The 15,867-nt window shown below is 56.4% G+C and overlaps 1 protein-coding gene across 1 annotated transcript; it reads right to left on the bottom strand.

Annotated features, from left to right (window-relative positions):
- Window positions 1-6,666: 6,666 nt before the first annotated feature.
- Window positions 6,667-12,190, bottom strand: IHH (Indian hedgehog signaling molecule). Its single transcript, XM_060106888.1, has 3 exons — window positions 11,771-12,190; window positions 9,079-9,340; window positions 6,667-7,325 (listed from the first exon to the last, which is right to left on the bottom strand). Exons 1-3 carry the CDS (start codon window positions 12,080-12,082, stop codon window positions 6,667-6,669), a joined length of 1,233 nt encoding a protein of 410 aa, XP_059962871.1. The 5' UTR covers window positions 12,083-12,190.
- Window positions 12,191-15,867: the final 3,677 nt, after the last annotated feature.

Here is a 15,867-nt window from a genome sequence, read left to right as displayed (position 1 = left end):
AAGAGTTTGCTATCACCAGATATCCTGCTACCAGAGTAGATACATAGCATTCTTTCAATCGAGTGTGGAGAGATGTGCTTTTCCAACCCTCGCCTTTGTCTCTCTCTGCTCCGAGTCTATTCCAAGTCAGTGTGTCTTCTCACACTGCCCCTTTAGAAGATGAAGAAGCACCACACCTCCTCCAGCCTCATGCAGACTCCATTTTTAAAAAGCTTTTGTGTAAAAGTATATTAAAGGCTTCTGGAGAGCCTCAGGAGATGTCTTCATCAAATCCCATTCCCTCTTTACCCTTTGTTCTGGTTACCATGGCTGTGTAAGAAATAACATCGAGATTTCAAACAACCATTTTATTTTACTTATGATTTTGTGGGTCAGGAATCAAGAAGGGCTTGACCAGGCAGTTCTTACTTGGACTCTGTCATACAGTTACAGTCAGATGTTGGCCAGGGCTTCAGCCTCTTGAAGGCTCCACTGGACTGGACCTCCAAGATGGTGCACTCACACAGCTGATGGTTGATGCTGGCTGCTGGCTGGAAGTTCAGCTAGGCTATGGCTGGGAAAACCTATCCATAACCTTTCCAGCTTAGCAAGCTCAGGGTAGAACCAGGCAGAAGCTACATGGCCTTTTCTGACTTAGTCTCAGGCCAGATTCAAGGGGAGAGCAGTGTCAAATAATTTATGGACATATTTTAACCATTGCCACTCCCATCAAAATGAGATCCTCTCACAGCATCTAGAGCATTGTTTTTCCAGGACCACCTTCCTGAAAGGTTCTTAGCCACCCCAGCCCTATCAGATCTTTAGGTGGAGGCTGGGAGTGCATTCGTCCCATTCCTCATCAGTTCCCATCTCCCTCAGTTTGCTGCTGCAGGGGACCTGAGTTCTGGTCTGGACTCTGCTACCGTGTGACCTTGGGAAAGTGACTTCACCTCTACGGGCCTCAGTTTCTTTTCTGCAAAGTAGGAATTGAAAATAACCTCACTTCGCAGGATGTTAGGATTTTAAAAGGATTTTATGTAAATAGCAGACCCAGCAATTGATGCTCCTGATTGTGGAAGAAATATCTGTGGACAAGTCATTTTCCCTCTTGGAGACTTAGTTTATTTATCTCTGAAATGGGGGGGGGCGGTAATTGCCTTATCCTGATTCCCCATGCACATGAGAGGGGTCTTACACAGACTGCAGGGAGTGCCAGCCCAGAGATTGAGGCTCCCCAACCCCTACCTGGGTGGGAAGCCCCCTACGTCTATTCCCTGTGCGTGCAAAGCAGCCTGGGTGTGGCTTGAGGCAGTGCAGGCTTGCAAGGTGGGGCCGCTATCTGCCCTACCTGGCTTTATCAGATCCGGGCTGGCCACAGCTCGGCCAGTGGAACAAAGAGGCTTTGAGAACAAGGCTGGGGTGTGGGATGTGGGCCCGAACTCCGGGAGACGCGCTCCACCCAGGGGACAGAGGGCATGGGTTGGGAGAGCGGCCACCGCCAACACCTGCCAGAAGTTTTCCTGCAGCAGGGGCACCATCTGAGATGGGGAGCAGGGCCTGTGCTCCCCACTGAGGACCTCCATCCTTTCTTTGGGGTGTTTCCTGCTCCAACACTTCGCACCAGGCCCTCACCTCTGCCCCTTTTATGGGGTGAAGCGTTTCTCCTCCCCTACTTTCATTTCCCCTCCTGGCACCTTCGAGCCCCAGTTGCACTGGCTCGCAGTCCTTGAGCATATGGCCTATGTTCTCCTCCACGCATCTGCTCCCAATCATCCATCCACCTACCCTTGCCCAAGTCATGCTTACCCAGCCCCAAACCACTTCCAGGCAGTGCCCAGACATTGTACATACCATTCCCACCCCTCGTCATCTCTCCCCACTTCCTCCCGTGCGACACTGTAGGGAACTTCTCTCCAAATTTTCACCACCTGCAGAATCTGGCTGAGCCTGGCAGAGGCCCAGGCCCATCGGGGCCAGAGTTTAGGGTTGTACGAGTTATACACTGCACAAGGGCTCTAGGCTGGGCAGACAAGGGGGGCGGGGGGGCGGGGCCTGAAATCCAGATGTTTTGCATGCCCCGCAAGACCTCAGTGTGAGGCTTTCTCCTAAACAGACTTCCTGATGCCAGGCCAAGAGAGTTGTCTTTTCTAGTTGCATCTCCTGAAGGGGCATTTTGCTAAGATTTTTAATGGAGGGTCACCTGTTCTGGTTCCCATCCTGGGGCTGCAGGTGCTAACAGCAGGCCTGGCTGCCTAAAGGACTGTTGCATTGGTTCAGCCCTTCCCAACACAGTGCTGCTCTCTGCCAGAAGCCACTCCACAGGCAGCCCCTTTGGGCGGGAGCTGGGGGAGAGGGGTGAGTGTGAGCCACAGGGCTTCGGAAGAGCCTTGCCCAGCGGTGATGGGGTCTTTCCAAACGAGAGAGGAGGCTGCAAGGACAGCTTGGGGATGGGTACCTGAGGAGAGGCCTCACACAGACTAGTTGGGAAGACAGGTGCAGTGGTGCCCGTGTTGTGGGCAGTCTGCCCAGGCAGCTTTAGAGGCCTCACAGCCAGGAGGCTCCCCTACTTTGTCTCCTGGACTCCCACAAGCCAGGTCTCCCCGAGCACCTGACACTTCATCGTGGTCTTCTATTTTTTTATTTTTTTATTTTTTTTTTAGTATTTCTTTCTTTCTTTCTTTGGCTGTGCTGGGTCTTAGTTGCGGCATGCAGGATCTTTTAGTTGTGGCACGCGGGATCTTTAGTTGCGGAGTGTGAACTCTTAGTTGTGGCATCCGGGATCTATTTCCCTGACAAGGGATCAAACCCGGGCCCCCTGCATTGGGAGCGTGGAATCTTAGCCATTGGGCCACCAGGGAAGTCCCTCAGCATTGTCTTGCACCTTGCCTGGACTGGGATATCAGGGGCTACTCTGAATCTCCTCCCCATACACTTCCGGGATGGGGGTAGGGGTGCAGGCAGAGAGAACAAGAGCCTGGAGGGTCCCTTGAATCCAGGTAGACCAGCCTTCGACAATGAAAAGAGAGGATATCTATATGGGCAAGAAATCCCTGGACATGTCCCTTGAAGGTGTGGACACTAAGGCCAGAGAAGGACCAAGGTCAAGGGCGTGGGGGAGCTGGATCTCATGTTTAAAAACTCAAAGTTGATGTGCACCCCTTCCTTGCCCTCATTGCTCATCTGAACTGGCTTCAAGTCCTGGTCATTCTGCTGCCTAAATGTCACCTTCTTTCTGACCCCATGGCCACCTCTTCAGTCCAGGTCACCAACTTCTCTGCCCAGCAAATGACCGCCCTGCTTCCACAGCTGCCCCTCTGGTCTGTGCTCCACAGTGCAGCTGGGTGAGCTTTTCTGAAACCATCTAGTTGCAAGTTTTTCCAGACTTCAGACCTCCTGGGTGCTCCCCAAGCCCCCAAGATGAAGGCCAAATTTGGGGAACACAAGGATCTGTGTTGTCTAACTCCGACCAGCTCTCTACATCAGCTTCGCCATGCCCACCATGCCCCACATGGCTTTGAGATGCTGACCTGATGCTGGTTCCTCCAAGCCTTTGCACTTACCATGTCTTCAGCCTGGATCCCTTCCTTTGCTTAGCTGCCATGCAAACTTCTCCTTGCTCTACCTGCAGCATCCTGGCCTCCGGGAAGTCTTCCTAGTTCCCAGCACCTCCATGGCACTCTCATAGCCCCTGTGAGGATGTTAGCCACAACACTCAACATACGGTGTGGACATTTGTCTCCCCATGCTGCTCCCTGCCACCCGGGAGCTCACTGGGTACAGGGACTGCCTCTTTCCCTCATTCTGACACAGTGCCTGGCACAAGGCTGTCCAGCAAACGATGACCAAACAAGACCATTGTGGATGCAGCTGCCTTGGGGGCTAAGCTTAGGCCTGAGGGGAAAGGCAGGCATGGGGCCAGTAGCTACCCGGGCCTGGGCAGTATGGTTGACCTTCCTCTGGGCCTCGGCATCGTACAAAGGATAAGCAAGCTGGGTTCTGGTGGGAGGGATTGAGGCGATCACACTGCAGAGGTGGAGGATGACTTTCCAGGCTGTCTCTGCTTGTCCAGCTGGCACTGCCACTGCAGTTCTGGGCCACTATTCCCAGAAAAACTGCAGGGCCTCACCTCTACCCCAAGGTTGGTCTTTTGAGGGTCTGAATTCAAAGTGTTTTTCTTAATCTTTGCAGCCATCTCTGTCTGAAGAATAAATGTGTTTCCTGAGGAGACTCTTACAGAACAGAAAGGTCTAGGGACACCAAATGGCTCTGTGTCTGCAGGACAAAGTATGCCCAGGCCCCGTAGGAGAGGCAGGTAGGCCCCCCATAGGGGAGAGTCTCGATCTCTCTACCCCTCACCACCCTCTCCCCCAACCATGCAAAATTTCTATAAAAGAACGAATGTGCAAGTGAATGGACAAGAGCCTCCTGACCTTGATCTTTTGTTTCTCACTGCAAATGAGTTCATAGATGTTCTGGTCCCTATGAACCTGGCCCATGAGAGTCTGCCACAAGGTGATGAGCAGTACACTCTAGGTGGTCTGACAAAAGAGATTTCCGGTCCTGAAATGCTAAGAGTGCCTTCTGGAAAGGACCCAAGTTCACCAAGGGAAAAGCCTTGTGGTAAGAACAGTGGACCTGCGAGCAAAATGCATGAGTTCAAATCCTGCTTCTGTCACTTGCTGCATAATCTTGGGCAAGTTACTTAACCTCCCCCATACTTCTGTGTTCTCATCTGGAAAATGGTAAGATTACAGTATATACCACAGAGGGTTGCTATGAAAATGAAGTGGGTGCTACATGTAAAGCACATAGAACAATGCCTGTCAATGGTTAGTCTTCATTAGATGATAGCAGTTGTCATTCTAGTCTGTGGGGGCCTATTCCTCCCAGATGACACAGTCTCCAGGGCAATGAAGTTTTCCCTGGAGTTTTCCTTCATGGAGCAGGGGATGGTAAGGTAAGAGTCTGGGCAGTCATGCCCCCCCACTTCCAACACAGAAGTCTCTATCAGAGGATAGAACCTGGGCGGGGGTGTCCTTTAACAACTGGCCCTCCATGGTCAGGGGAGCTCTAATTTGTAGCATATGCCCATTCCTATGGTGTAAATATGCCCACTATGGCCTATTTCAACTGGCTCACAATATTCCTGAAAATTTAACAACTGTATCAAAGGACCTGGGAGTCTCAGATGGTCTATAGTGAGTACAGAAAAACCTGTCATGAGATACAAAAACCAAGAGAAAAGGAAGAAGGAGGTCATCCTGTCTTGGCAATAAACTGGCATCCTTTAGACTAAGCAATGTTTCTCAAAGTGTGGTCCATGGACTATCTGCCGTGTTTGGGGTACTTGTAAAAATAAGTTCCTGGGCCTCAATCTGGATCTATTAAAGCAGAATCCTGGAAGTGGGACCAGGAGTCATTTTTAAACAAGCTGCCCAGATGATTCTGAGGTTTGAGAACTGCTAGGTTAGGGACCCCTGACTTACCCAAGAAGTCAGGATGGGCCACAAGGCAGGTGTGAATTCTATAGAATATTTTCATATCACGGTTCATTATCCACTGTGAAAAATCAGAAACTCAGGCCCTGAGAAAGACCAGAATAAGCAGGGAAAGCACCTTAAGTCAGGCACAAGGAGATGGTTCTAGATGAGGGAAATGACCATGGACTAGTTATATCAGTTCTTTCTCTGGTCTAACTGTTTAGGGCAAACTTTGGAGTCAGCATGGAAAGGCCTTGCCTGGCACAGAGCACAGCTCTCTGTTGAGACTTTGCAGACCTACTGGGTGAGATAGGGCCCACAGAGGGGTTGGGAGCTCTGGAGGTTTTGTCCTTGGAGGAAGGTGAGCACAGCCCTGGACAGCCCCACCCATGGCTCCGGGCTATCTGTGTACCGGCCCTACTCGGCATCCTAGACACTAGGGCTCTAACAACTTAAATAATTTTTATTACAAAAGGAAGAAAAGACCAAAACATCCCCAAAATTTTCCCATGGGCTTCCCCCTCGGTGCCAATAAATAAGGTGGGGGAGACTGACCAGAGGAGGGGTGGGGGGTCATGGTTCAGCAGAAGTGGGAATGCAGAGCCTGGGCAGGGATGGGAAGGACATCCAGCCCCTCACCCAGTCCTGGCACTACGATCACATTGGCCGGAACACAGAACTCTGTACACTGATAGCGACAGTCTCTGGATGTGTCCCAAGGAGCGTGGCCAGAGAGGAAGGTCATGCCTCAGGATGGCCAGGCTGGCTGCCCCGCCCTGCAGCCTTCTGAGTTCTGGGCAGCATTGAGTCCAGCCGGCTCCCTGCTGGCTCCCAGGGAATCTAGCAGCATCAACTGAGGTGCAAGCCCACTTAAGAGGGGCCTAAGGTGGATGGAATGAGCCCTCCCCATTGGGGGAGACAAGTATGAAAAATCATAGTGAGAGCTGGCTGGGTTGGGACCCACTGGTCTCTAGGATAGAAAGAGAGGCCACCCCCCACTGCCAGCTCAGCTTGCAGCTTTGTCACTACACCATGACGGGGGTGGAGGACGCTGGCATTGCCCAAGTCTCAGTGATGTACACCTGTGGTGGAGGAGATGGTAGAAACCAGTGTCCCCGCTCAGGCCCCTTCCAGGGCCAGCGCCCTCCTGGCAGGTAGGCCTTTGGACCCATTTGGGCAGTTCTGGGAGGGCAGTAGAGGGATCCTTTCAGCTCCCTGCCCCAGCCATGCCCAGCGAGTGGAAGCTGCCCTCTTCCAGCAAGAGACGTCCCAGGCGGTAGAGCAGCTGGGGGTACCAGTGCACACCCTCCCCTGGGGTCCAGCCGCCCCATGCCAAGTTGTGAAACAGTCGCAGGGGCCAGAAGGCCAACTGAGCCAGATGGTGGTCAGCCACGGCCGCGAAGCAAGAGGCCACCACGTCCTCCACCACCAGTGTCCCATGCCTCGTTAATGGGGCGTAGGCCCCAAGGGCCACATGTGTGGAGACGGCTGCCACTCGGGCAGGCTGCAGGCCTGGGACCCCTGCCACCAGCACATACTGGCCAGGCTGCACTTGGCTGGCAAACGTGGCCCGGAAGTGGGTGGCTGGCTCTGTATGATTGCTGGCCGTGAAGAGCAGGTGGGCGGGTGTGAGTGCCAGTCGGCGCGGGGGGTCGTGGGTCTCGATGACCTGGAAGGCCCTCAGCCTGTCTGGTTCGCGATCGAGGAAAATGAGTACGTCGCTGAAGGTGGGGTTCCCATCCTCCCCCATGGCCAGCACTCGGTCTCCTGGCCTCACGGCTGACAAGGCCACACGTGCCCCACTCTCCAGGCGCACCTGGGCTCCAGCAGGGAAGCAGCCGCCTGTCTTGGCCGCGGCCGAGTGCTCTGTGGGAAGAAGGGACATGAAGGCATTACTGCTGTGGAGCTTGGACTCCCAGTCACAGCATCCCTCCCCCGTCCAGCCAGAGGTCCTCTTGCTCCCAGGCTGCCCCCCATCGCCATATCCTGTCCCCACCCCCACCCCCCACTTTCCATGCAGCTTTGAATCCACCCCAGCCCACAGTGTGACCTTCTGCCCTCCTCCCCAGCCTAATGCTTTGCCAACGAGAGGAGAATACTGAGGCTCCAAGACCCAGTGGGTGTGAGGGAAAGGGCCCTCCTGAAGCCCAGGTGAAGCGCCCCCCCTTCTGCTTCCAATCCTGACAAGGCTGTGAAGTAGTCAGAGAGGCCAGAGGTCAGCTGAGCCAAGCAGTGGTCAGCTGTGACTTGACACCCAAAAGCTGCAGCTTCGTCGAGAAGACAAGTTGCTTAGCACCTCTGGCATCTGGATGTCCCATTATTTCTCACCCACTGCTCAGATGCTCCCCAAAATTGCCCTCTCAGACTGACACCCCAAGTTCTGTGCCAGAACCGGCCCCCGGAGTCTATACTCCAAGGGAGAGGAGGACCAGTCAGTGGCGAGAATACAGACTCCTGGGGAAGCTCAGAGTGAATGGCCAGGCCAGGGTGTGGCTCAGTGGCAAGGGTGAAATCACCATCTTCAGCTCATGTGCTGGGTCCTTGTGCGGGGACGGGACACCATGGCATCGGTGGGTGGGATGCAGAATAGTGTTTGGGGGTTAGGAGTTATGAAGGCAAGTGGCCACCCTAGGAGCTGGCACCCGGCCGATGTTAGCAGGTGAAGGGTTGATGTGACTTGAAGCAGACACAGCTGGCAGGGAAGTGCTGAGAGGAAAGGTCGGGGTGGGGGGGCGGGGAGGGGTCACCACTGTGAGCCCAGGTGGGATCAGGAATAGGAAAAGCCTGCCTGGTCTCAGTGTGCCAGGTCTGTGAGTATGACAGCTGCATGGAGCTGGCATGGAGGGCTAAGCCTGCAGCGAGGGGGGACCACGCTGGCAGTCACACAGGAACCATTTGAAGCATCCACGACTGGGTTCAATGCAGGTGACAGGGACTCTGACAAGATTTGAGGGAGGGGACGAGGCCCCAGTGCCTGCCAATTCCGATCAACAAGGCGGCCAATCCGGGAAAATCCACTTTATTAAGTCCACTCTGTTTATTCTTGCCCTCATGGCTGGCTTTGCCCCCAAATGTCCAGCTTCAGGGCCCTGGAGGAGAGGTTGGGGACGCCTGCGCCCCCTGAGAGGGGCGTACACAGTGCCTTAAAGGGCCTGACCTGCAGCTGGGCTGTGGGTTCTGAACCTCTGGGCTCCTGGCTCCCGCTCAGGCACGCTGGTGTCTGGGCACACTCTGGCCCCTGGTCCCACCCCACCCCCTAGCGTTCTGCTCCACACTGGGTGGGGAGGCCGTCTCTGTCAGCCTGGCTTCCTCCATCTGGCCAGCTTGCTCTGTCTTGCACCTCCTGCAGCAGGCTCTGGACTGTGGACCGCCAAGTCAGCACCCAGCGTCGCTGGGACAGGGCCCTGTCTCCCTAGGCTCCTGCCATGACACTATCAGGCACGGGTCGAGCAGGTGGTCAGGAGCAGCAGCGGGGAGCGCCGCGGACGTCCTCTTCCCCGGGGTCCCCGCCTCCATCCCTGGGAGGGCCTCTTCACCTTCTTGGCCCCGGCGGGCCCAGCGCCGCCTGTCCACGCCCTGCGGCCCCGGCCCCGGGCCCAGCCCCCCGGCAGCGGCTCACCGGACTTGACGGAGCAATGCACGTGCGCCTTGGACTCGTAATACACCCAGTCGAAGCCGGCCTCCACTGCCAAGCGCGCCAGCAGTCCGTACTTATTGCGGTCGCGGTCCGACGTGGTGATGTCCACCGCGCGGCCTTCATAATGCAGTGACTCCTCCGAGTGGTGACCATCTTCATCCCAGCCCTCGGTCACCCGCAGCTTCACCCCGGGCCACTGGTTCATCACCGAGATGGCCAGCGAGTTCAGGCGGTCCTTGCAGCGCTGCGAGAGGAAAGGAAGCCGAGTTAGGGGGAGGAGCTGGCCCGCGTGCAGCTTACGGCGCAGCCTCGTCCCTCACTCTCCCACTGCACTGGCTGGAGTCGGGAAACCGGGGAGGGTGCTCTATCCCTCTCCCCTAGGAACAGGGAGTCCTAAAGTGCTCCTTCCCTTCTAGCATCAGCTGCCCCAGGGACCTGGCCCGCGCGGTGGCGCCACAAATCTGGAGGGCGCGTCGATCCGCTCATCCTTGGGGGCTTTTCTCTAAGCTCTCTCTCTCTCCTGCTGGGATTACTTGACCCCTCCACGGACAGGGCTCCACCTTTTGAGCGCCGGGTCCCTCGGTCTCACCGCGGGACCAGGGACCAGGGACCGCCTGCTGCCTGGAGAATAAAGGTGGTAGCAGAGCTGACTGCCGGCAGCCGGCCTGCTAGGCGTGCAAGGCTCGAGGCGCCCAGTAGGTGTCACCGTAGCCCCAGGGCTGAGGCCCCCGAAGCGGCCAGGGCGCAGCAGGCGCGGCAGGTGCGAAGCGCCTCAGCAGCCTGAGGGTGTGTTGGAGGGGAATCCCAAGCCTGCCTGGGTCCCTCGGCGCCACAGAGCATTCCTGCTGGGACCCTCATGATCCAAAACCGGCCCGCACCCGCTCAGGGGAGGCGGCAGCCCGGGAACCAGAAGCTGGTGTAAAGGCCAGCGCCTGGCCTGGCCAGATGGAGGACCATGCGGATCGTCTCCCGCTGCAAGGGGTGCGCTCCGGGGTGATAAACCCAGGCAACGTTCTCCCTGAGTCGAGAGCCCTCAGCACCTCTGCGCCGCCCCTGTCTGGGAAGGGACCCGAGAAACAGAGCGTGTGATCTCAGGGAGCCGGCTTCATGCTCCGCCTCCCATGGGGTGGGAGTCGAGCCGCGCCCTGGGGGAAGGACGGCAGAGATCATCGTCTGTGCTGGCTCCCTTCGTGCCCGGAGCCCAAGGGACCCCGCAGTTGACTGTGGGGAGGGGCCTGGGGGAGAGGGGCCTTTCCACAGTCCTTCACTTTGAGGTGCCAGGCGCTCCCAAATGTAGGCAGCCCACGTTTCGAACTACCCCCACCCCTCAGAGCCCGGGCCCCACGGACCCTTGGACTCGGTCTTCCAGGAGCCAACAGCGGCTAAAACCCAAGGCCCCGTCGGTCCTCCCAGGATGCATCCCAGGATGCAATCTAGCTGGGGGCGCTCACTGCCCGGGGAGGGAGCTCCTTGTGTTCCTTGCCGCCAGGCTTCTAGCCACCCACCTATGTCCGCTCCGCGGCCCCTGCTCCCCGCCCCTCTATCCCCCACCACCCCTCCCCTCCTCGGGTCCAGAGCCCGGGCACGCGCTGTCAATGATTGCCCAGCCCGTGGCCCGGATCCTTATCTGCATTCCTCGGCGCCCGGCCCGGCCCGGCCACCAGCCAACCTTCGCCCCGACACCCGCCGGCCAGACCCGGCGCCAGGGCGCATGCTAAGGGCCGTGGTCTAGCTGCCGTTCCCAGAGCACCTAGAAAGCAGGCCGCCTGCCTGCGGTGGAAGCCCCGGGAGACCACTAAGGAAGGGGACGGAGATCTCTTCCCTTGCGAACCCGGCAGCAGGGAAGAAAGTTTGCTCTCCGCCCCCCCCCCCCCACCCCTTCCCGAGGCGCTTGGGTTGAGCGCCGGTCCTTTTCCGAGCACGCAGAGACTAAAGTTAGCCCTGCTGTGGGGCTGTCCGGCATCCCAGCCCCTCTCTTTCAATCCATCCCCGCCAACAAATCCAGGGACCCCCCGCTCCCCCCTCCAAGTTCGGTCTCAGAGCCCGGAGGCCTGGCACCTCACCCTTCAACTGCAGCTGCGCCTCTCAGCTCTCGGGACAGACACGTGGGCTTGCCCTTCAAGTTCCCTTCCCCACCTCCACCTCCTGGCTCTGACATTCCCCGCTGTTCCTTAAACCCAGACCCCGCCGGGGCGCTGCTCCAGGAGGGGGCAGCGCTGAGAACCGAGAGCGCACGGGAAGGAAAGGCCAGTGGGGCCCCGGCGCCCGGAGCTTCTTCGCCTCAGGGGTGCCAAATCGTCTCGAAATGAAAGGGGCGCAGCCGTACGGAAGATTAGGCCGGGAGGGACTGGTGCATCCCAGAGGCGCAGGAGGCAGTCAGGTAGAGGTACCTCCAGGTGCCGCATCTGACCTGAGCTGCCAGCACTCCGGGGCAGAGGGGCCACCGCCAACCGGCTGGGCTGTGGCTCTTGGCAGCGGGGAGCTCTTCTCACAGCCTCCGGCGGGCTCGGGGAATGCTAACACTCCGCCGGGACCCCGGCCGGCCCATCTCGGCGAGAAGGGCAGGTGCCAGGGGGCGTGCCAGCCAGTCAAGGAAAGGTGCCAGGGGGCGGGTAGGGCCGGGCAGGTGGCGGTGCTTCGGCGGCGGCGCCCGGCGAGGGCGGTTCGCGCTCACCTGGGTCATGAGGCGGTCGGCGCCTGTGTTCTCCTCGTCCTTGAAGATGATGTCGGGATTGTAGTTGGGGGTGAGCTCCTTGAAGCGCTCCGAGCTGCGCGCGATCTTGCCTTCGTAACGCCCGCTGGCGCCCAGGGTCTTCTCGGGCACGTTGGGGCTGAACTGCTTATACGCGAGCGGCACGAGCTTGCGCGGCGGCCGACGGCGGCTGCCCACCACCCGGCCCGGCCCGCAGCCCCGCGCCGCCGGCACCAGCAGCAGCAGCAGGAGCAGGCAGAACCGCAGTCGGGGCCGGAGCCGGGCGGGAGACATGGCCGGGGAGCCCGGGAGACCGGCGGGAGAGGACGCCTGGTGGGCTGATGGGTGGGCGAGTCGACGGGAGCGCTGCGGGGGCTCAGGCGTCCGGGTGGCTCCGGGGGGCTCCAGGTGGGGGCGCCATGGGCTGCGCGGCGCGGCGCAGGGCCGGCGGGACTCAGGTGCAGGGCGGGGGCCCGGGGCCCTGGCTGGTGGCGGCGCTCTGTCCCCCTCGGCGCCTCGACTCTGAGCTGCCCGGCTCGCCGGCCGCCAATAAATAGGCCGGCCCGTTTGTTTTGGCAACGCGGCGACGGCGGGGGGCGGCGGGCGGCGGGGCTGCGGGCCGCCGGTCTGGGCTGGGCGGGCTGGGCTGGCCGGGCCGGCGGGCTGGCGGGCCCCGCGGTTAGCACCCCGGCCCGGCGGTCAGGCGGCTGGGGCGGAGCGGGAGCTGCTGCCGTCTGCGGCGCAGCCCGGGGCCGAGTGAGAGGGGAAATGGAAGAGATCCGGGCTCGGGCCCCGCGCAGACCGCACCCTACCCATGTCCCTGCCTCCTGTGCGCTCGACAGCAAACCTGCGGCAAGGGCAGCACAGCCTCCTCCCCCTCGGGCGGGCGGCCGCGGCACTAGCCAGCCCTCGTCCCGCTCGCTCCTCCGCCGCGCGTCCGCCCGCCCGCTGCCCTTGGCGCCCCCTGCACTGCCTGAGTCTGCCCTCACCGCCCGGACGCGCCCCACCCCGCCTTGGCCTCGCCTCTGGGCTCCCCGCGGCTCCGGGGTGCCCCGCCAGGAGCTGCCACCCCCACAGAGACCGCAACCCACGGCGCGGCCGGACGCGAGGGGCGGGGGGCAGTGGCCGGACCGCATAGCCGCCTACGGTGTCCCTTGCGGGGAAGTAAACCCAAAAGGCAGGAGGCCGCTCATAACCTGGTGCCCCACCCTGGCCCAGGAGGCGCGTCCTCTCAGCTTGCTGGAGCTGAAATTCTGTATCAACCCGGTGCACATCCCACGGCCGTCCGGTCTGAAGCTGGGAGTGGGGCATTCAGCCTCATGAAGAGTAAAGGGGCGGGGGGGTTGAGTTGGAAACACTGTTAAAAGGCGCAAGATGAAGTTGCGAAGGAATAGGCCAAGGTGTAGAGAAGAGAGGCTAAATGGTGACATCAACAGAATACGGGCGAACCCCGACTGACCACGTTGAAGACGGGCAGGCACAGATCGCAGGGACTGGGGCTTGCTGAGAATGCAAAAAATGATTCAAAGCCGCAGCACACAGGAGCTGCTAAATAACTCTCTTAGTTCTACTTCACAAATGAACAAGGGCAGAGAATGCGTGGTGGCAGTCAGAGACGTAAACATGGGTTGTGTGTGTATTTTAATATGACATTCAGGAAAGCTGAATGAATTAGGATTCATTCTGTTAAAACAAGAGAAGACAAGTGTGTTAAAAACAAACACCACCACCACAAATTATGTAATTTGTTTGCGGTATTTTCTACAAATTCAATAGAGATTGAAATAAAAGGGTGAGAAATAAAACGGTTTAAAAATTCTCATTGCAAGGATATTAATGCAATAGGTACTGCTTATGTGCCGGATATATGGAAGCTATTAGATATTATTATACTAAGCATTCTACTTGCATTATCTCATTTAAACTTACAACTCCAAATGAGCTATTATCATCCCCATTTTGAAATTTCCATTTTCAAAAAGACTGAAGATTGTGCAGTTCAGAGAAGAAAAGCAACTTGCTCCTGGCTGAGGGATTCACCCCCTGCCCCCCAACACCAACTGACCCCAGAGCCCGGGCCCTCACTGGGCAGCACTCAGCCATCCAGTACAGCCTGGGTTTTGGACACCGGTAGATTTTCACAGATGTACTCACATTTTCTCTGGATCGATTTTATGAACACAAATTCAGAATTGGAAGGGACTCAAAAGAGAGTGCTTAATCCAAGCACTTCATATTACAGAAAAGGAAACTGAGGCCCACAGAAGGGAATTTAGGACGGCTCCACCAGGGTGGAGGGATGTCTGTCACTTGGAAACAAAATGGCTCGTTTCCTTTAGTTCTCTTTGCCTGTACTTCCTCCCCACACCGCATGTTTGTTCTTATATTTGCATTCAGATTCTGTGTCTCCCAGTCACAGATTACTGTAACATTGCTTCTTTTCCTTGAAAGCTTCCAAAGTGCTTTCATGTATGTTTCTTGGGGCTCAAGAACTATCCCTGCAATATTCCCCACCCCCTCCCTCTCTCCTGCTCAGATTTCTGGGGCACACTACTCAGCCAGGTCAGTACCTCTCCCAATCCAGACAAATAAGGGCTCTCTGTTTTTCAGAGGTCCAAAAAAGAAAATCCCATAGGCTCCCATGGTCACCTATCCTGGTGTTTTATAATAACTTTTTAGAGAAGTTTTGCTTTAAATTCAATCTTTCTTTCTTCCTCGTCTCAAATGCAAATTCAACACCTTTCCTCTTTTTCTGGCCATAGAGATTAGGGCCATTATCCTGCTTATTATCCAGTATGCATGGTCTTGAAGAGTTGTTAAATTCACTTTCAATCTTATTTTCTCCAAGTGAAAGACAATTTCTTTAAGCTTCCCTCAGAGGTTCTACCTTATAACCATTTATTAACTTTACCATTCTTCCTCTCATTTCTTTTCTTAAGCTGTGATCCTGTTGAATACAAATCTCTGGTGAAGATCCATCAGCGTCAAATAGGAATTACTTATACAGTGCAGATATAGCTTGGCATCAGGGGTGCTTCCACAGCAGGGCAACCTTGTCGGTTTAGATTGTGCTCCACTAAGTCTGGACCCTCCTCGGCCTAGCAACTTAGGAGCAGTGACCAGGGTGTGTCCTGGGAGAAGCAGATGGGGGTGCTAACATTTATTTAGTCCTTTCTCTATGACAGGTGCTTTAAGCACTTAGTAAAAATCTTCAGAATAACCCTCTGTGCACAGCAATTATCCTCATTTTACCAGTATACAACTCTAAAGCTCTAGAAGTAAAGTAATTTGCCTGTGGTCCCACAGTCAAGACTTGAACCCAGAGCTTTTTTGCTCCAAACCTATAATCTTTTCTCAGGACACAATGGCCACTCAAGATCTGAATCTCAAATTTAGGTCGGCTTCAGTCCGATCTCCTTCAGTGGAGGAGGGGGGAGAGAACGACAGAGTTTGGAAGCATCATAATTTCTACAGCAATGACCTTGGAGCACTTTTAATCCAATTTGGGGCCTAAGGACCTTGGCCATTTCTTAGCTGCCTATGTTCTTAGCTGTTCCGTTGATGTAGGGTAGCTTCTGAGTTGGGGCAATCCATTAGACCTATCAGACAAAGCCTGGCTCTTTTTCTGGTCACTGCCAGGCTTTTGCCTGCAGTCAAATTGGAGGACCGAGGTGTGCCATTCTGGAGGCACCAATGGCCTGGGGTCTGAGCAGCAGCAATAGAGTCTTATCAGGGCACCTCACACCTGAGTCCTGGGCCTGTTGGTAAAATCACTTTTCTTCTCTCAACTTTGGATCTCTTCTACCCCTCAGCCATCTCTATTTTGAAGAAAACAAAGTAAAATCTATTTGGATAATATGATTTTTTGCTTACAAGAGTAAAAGTTGGGAAAATAGTTTGGAAGGAAAGGGAGGGAGGAAAATACACCATTAGAACCTGATCATTTAAACATCTGTTTAGTAGATTACCATGTTGGCATTTTTAGTCAGTCTTGAATTTAACACCATAGTACAAATACACTGTACTAATAACGATACACACACACACACACACACACACACACACGCAGTGTAGGTCCA

The sequence above is a fragment of the Mesoplodon densirostris genome, chromosome 8, assembly GCF_025265405.1.
Source record: "Mesoplodon densirostris isolate mMesDen1 chromosome 8, mMesDen1 primary haplotype, whole genome shotgun sequence".
NCBI lineage: Eukaryota > Metazoa > Chordata > Mammalia > Artiodactyla > Ziphiidae > Mesoplodon > Mesoplodon densirostris.
The sequence above is the reverse complement of the archived record's forward strand: the minus strand, read 5'-3'. Positions and strand labels throughout refer to the sequence as shown.

What these genes read in the sequence shown, in the direction of transcription:
- IHH (XM_060106888.1), bottom strand. Translation starts at nt 12,082, where the DNA reads ATGTCTCCCGCCCGGCTCCGGCCCCGACTGCGGTTCTGCCTGCTCCTG. An exon ending in CCGACCGCCTCATGACCCAG is followed by an intron (nt 9,341 to 11,770) that starts GTGAGCGCGAAC and finishes TTCCTCTCGCAG; the next exon opens with CGCTGCAAGGACCGCCTGAA. An exon ending in GCATTGCTCCGTCAAGTCCG is followed by an intron (nt 7,326 to 9,078) that starts GTGAGCCGCTGC and finishes TTCTTCCCACAG; the next exon opens with AGCACTCGGCCGCGGCCAAG.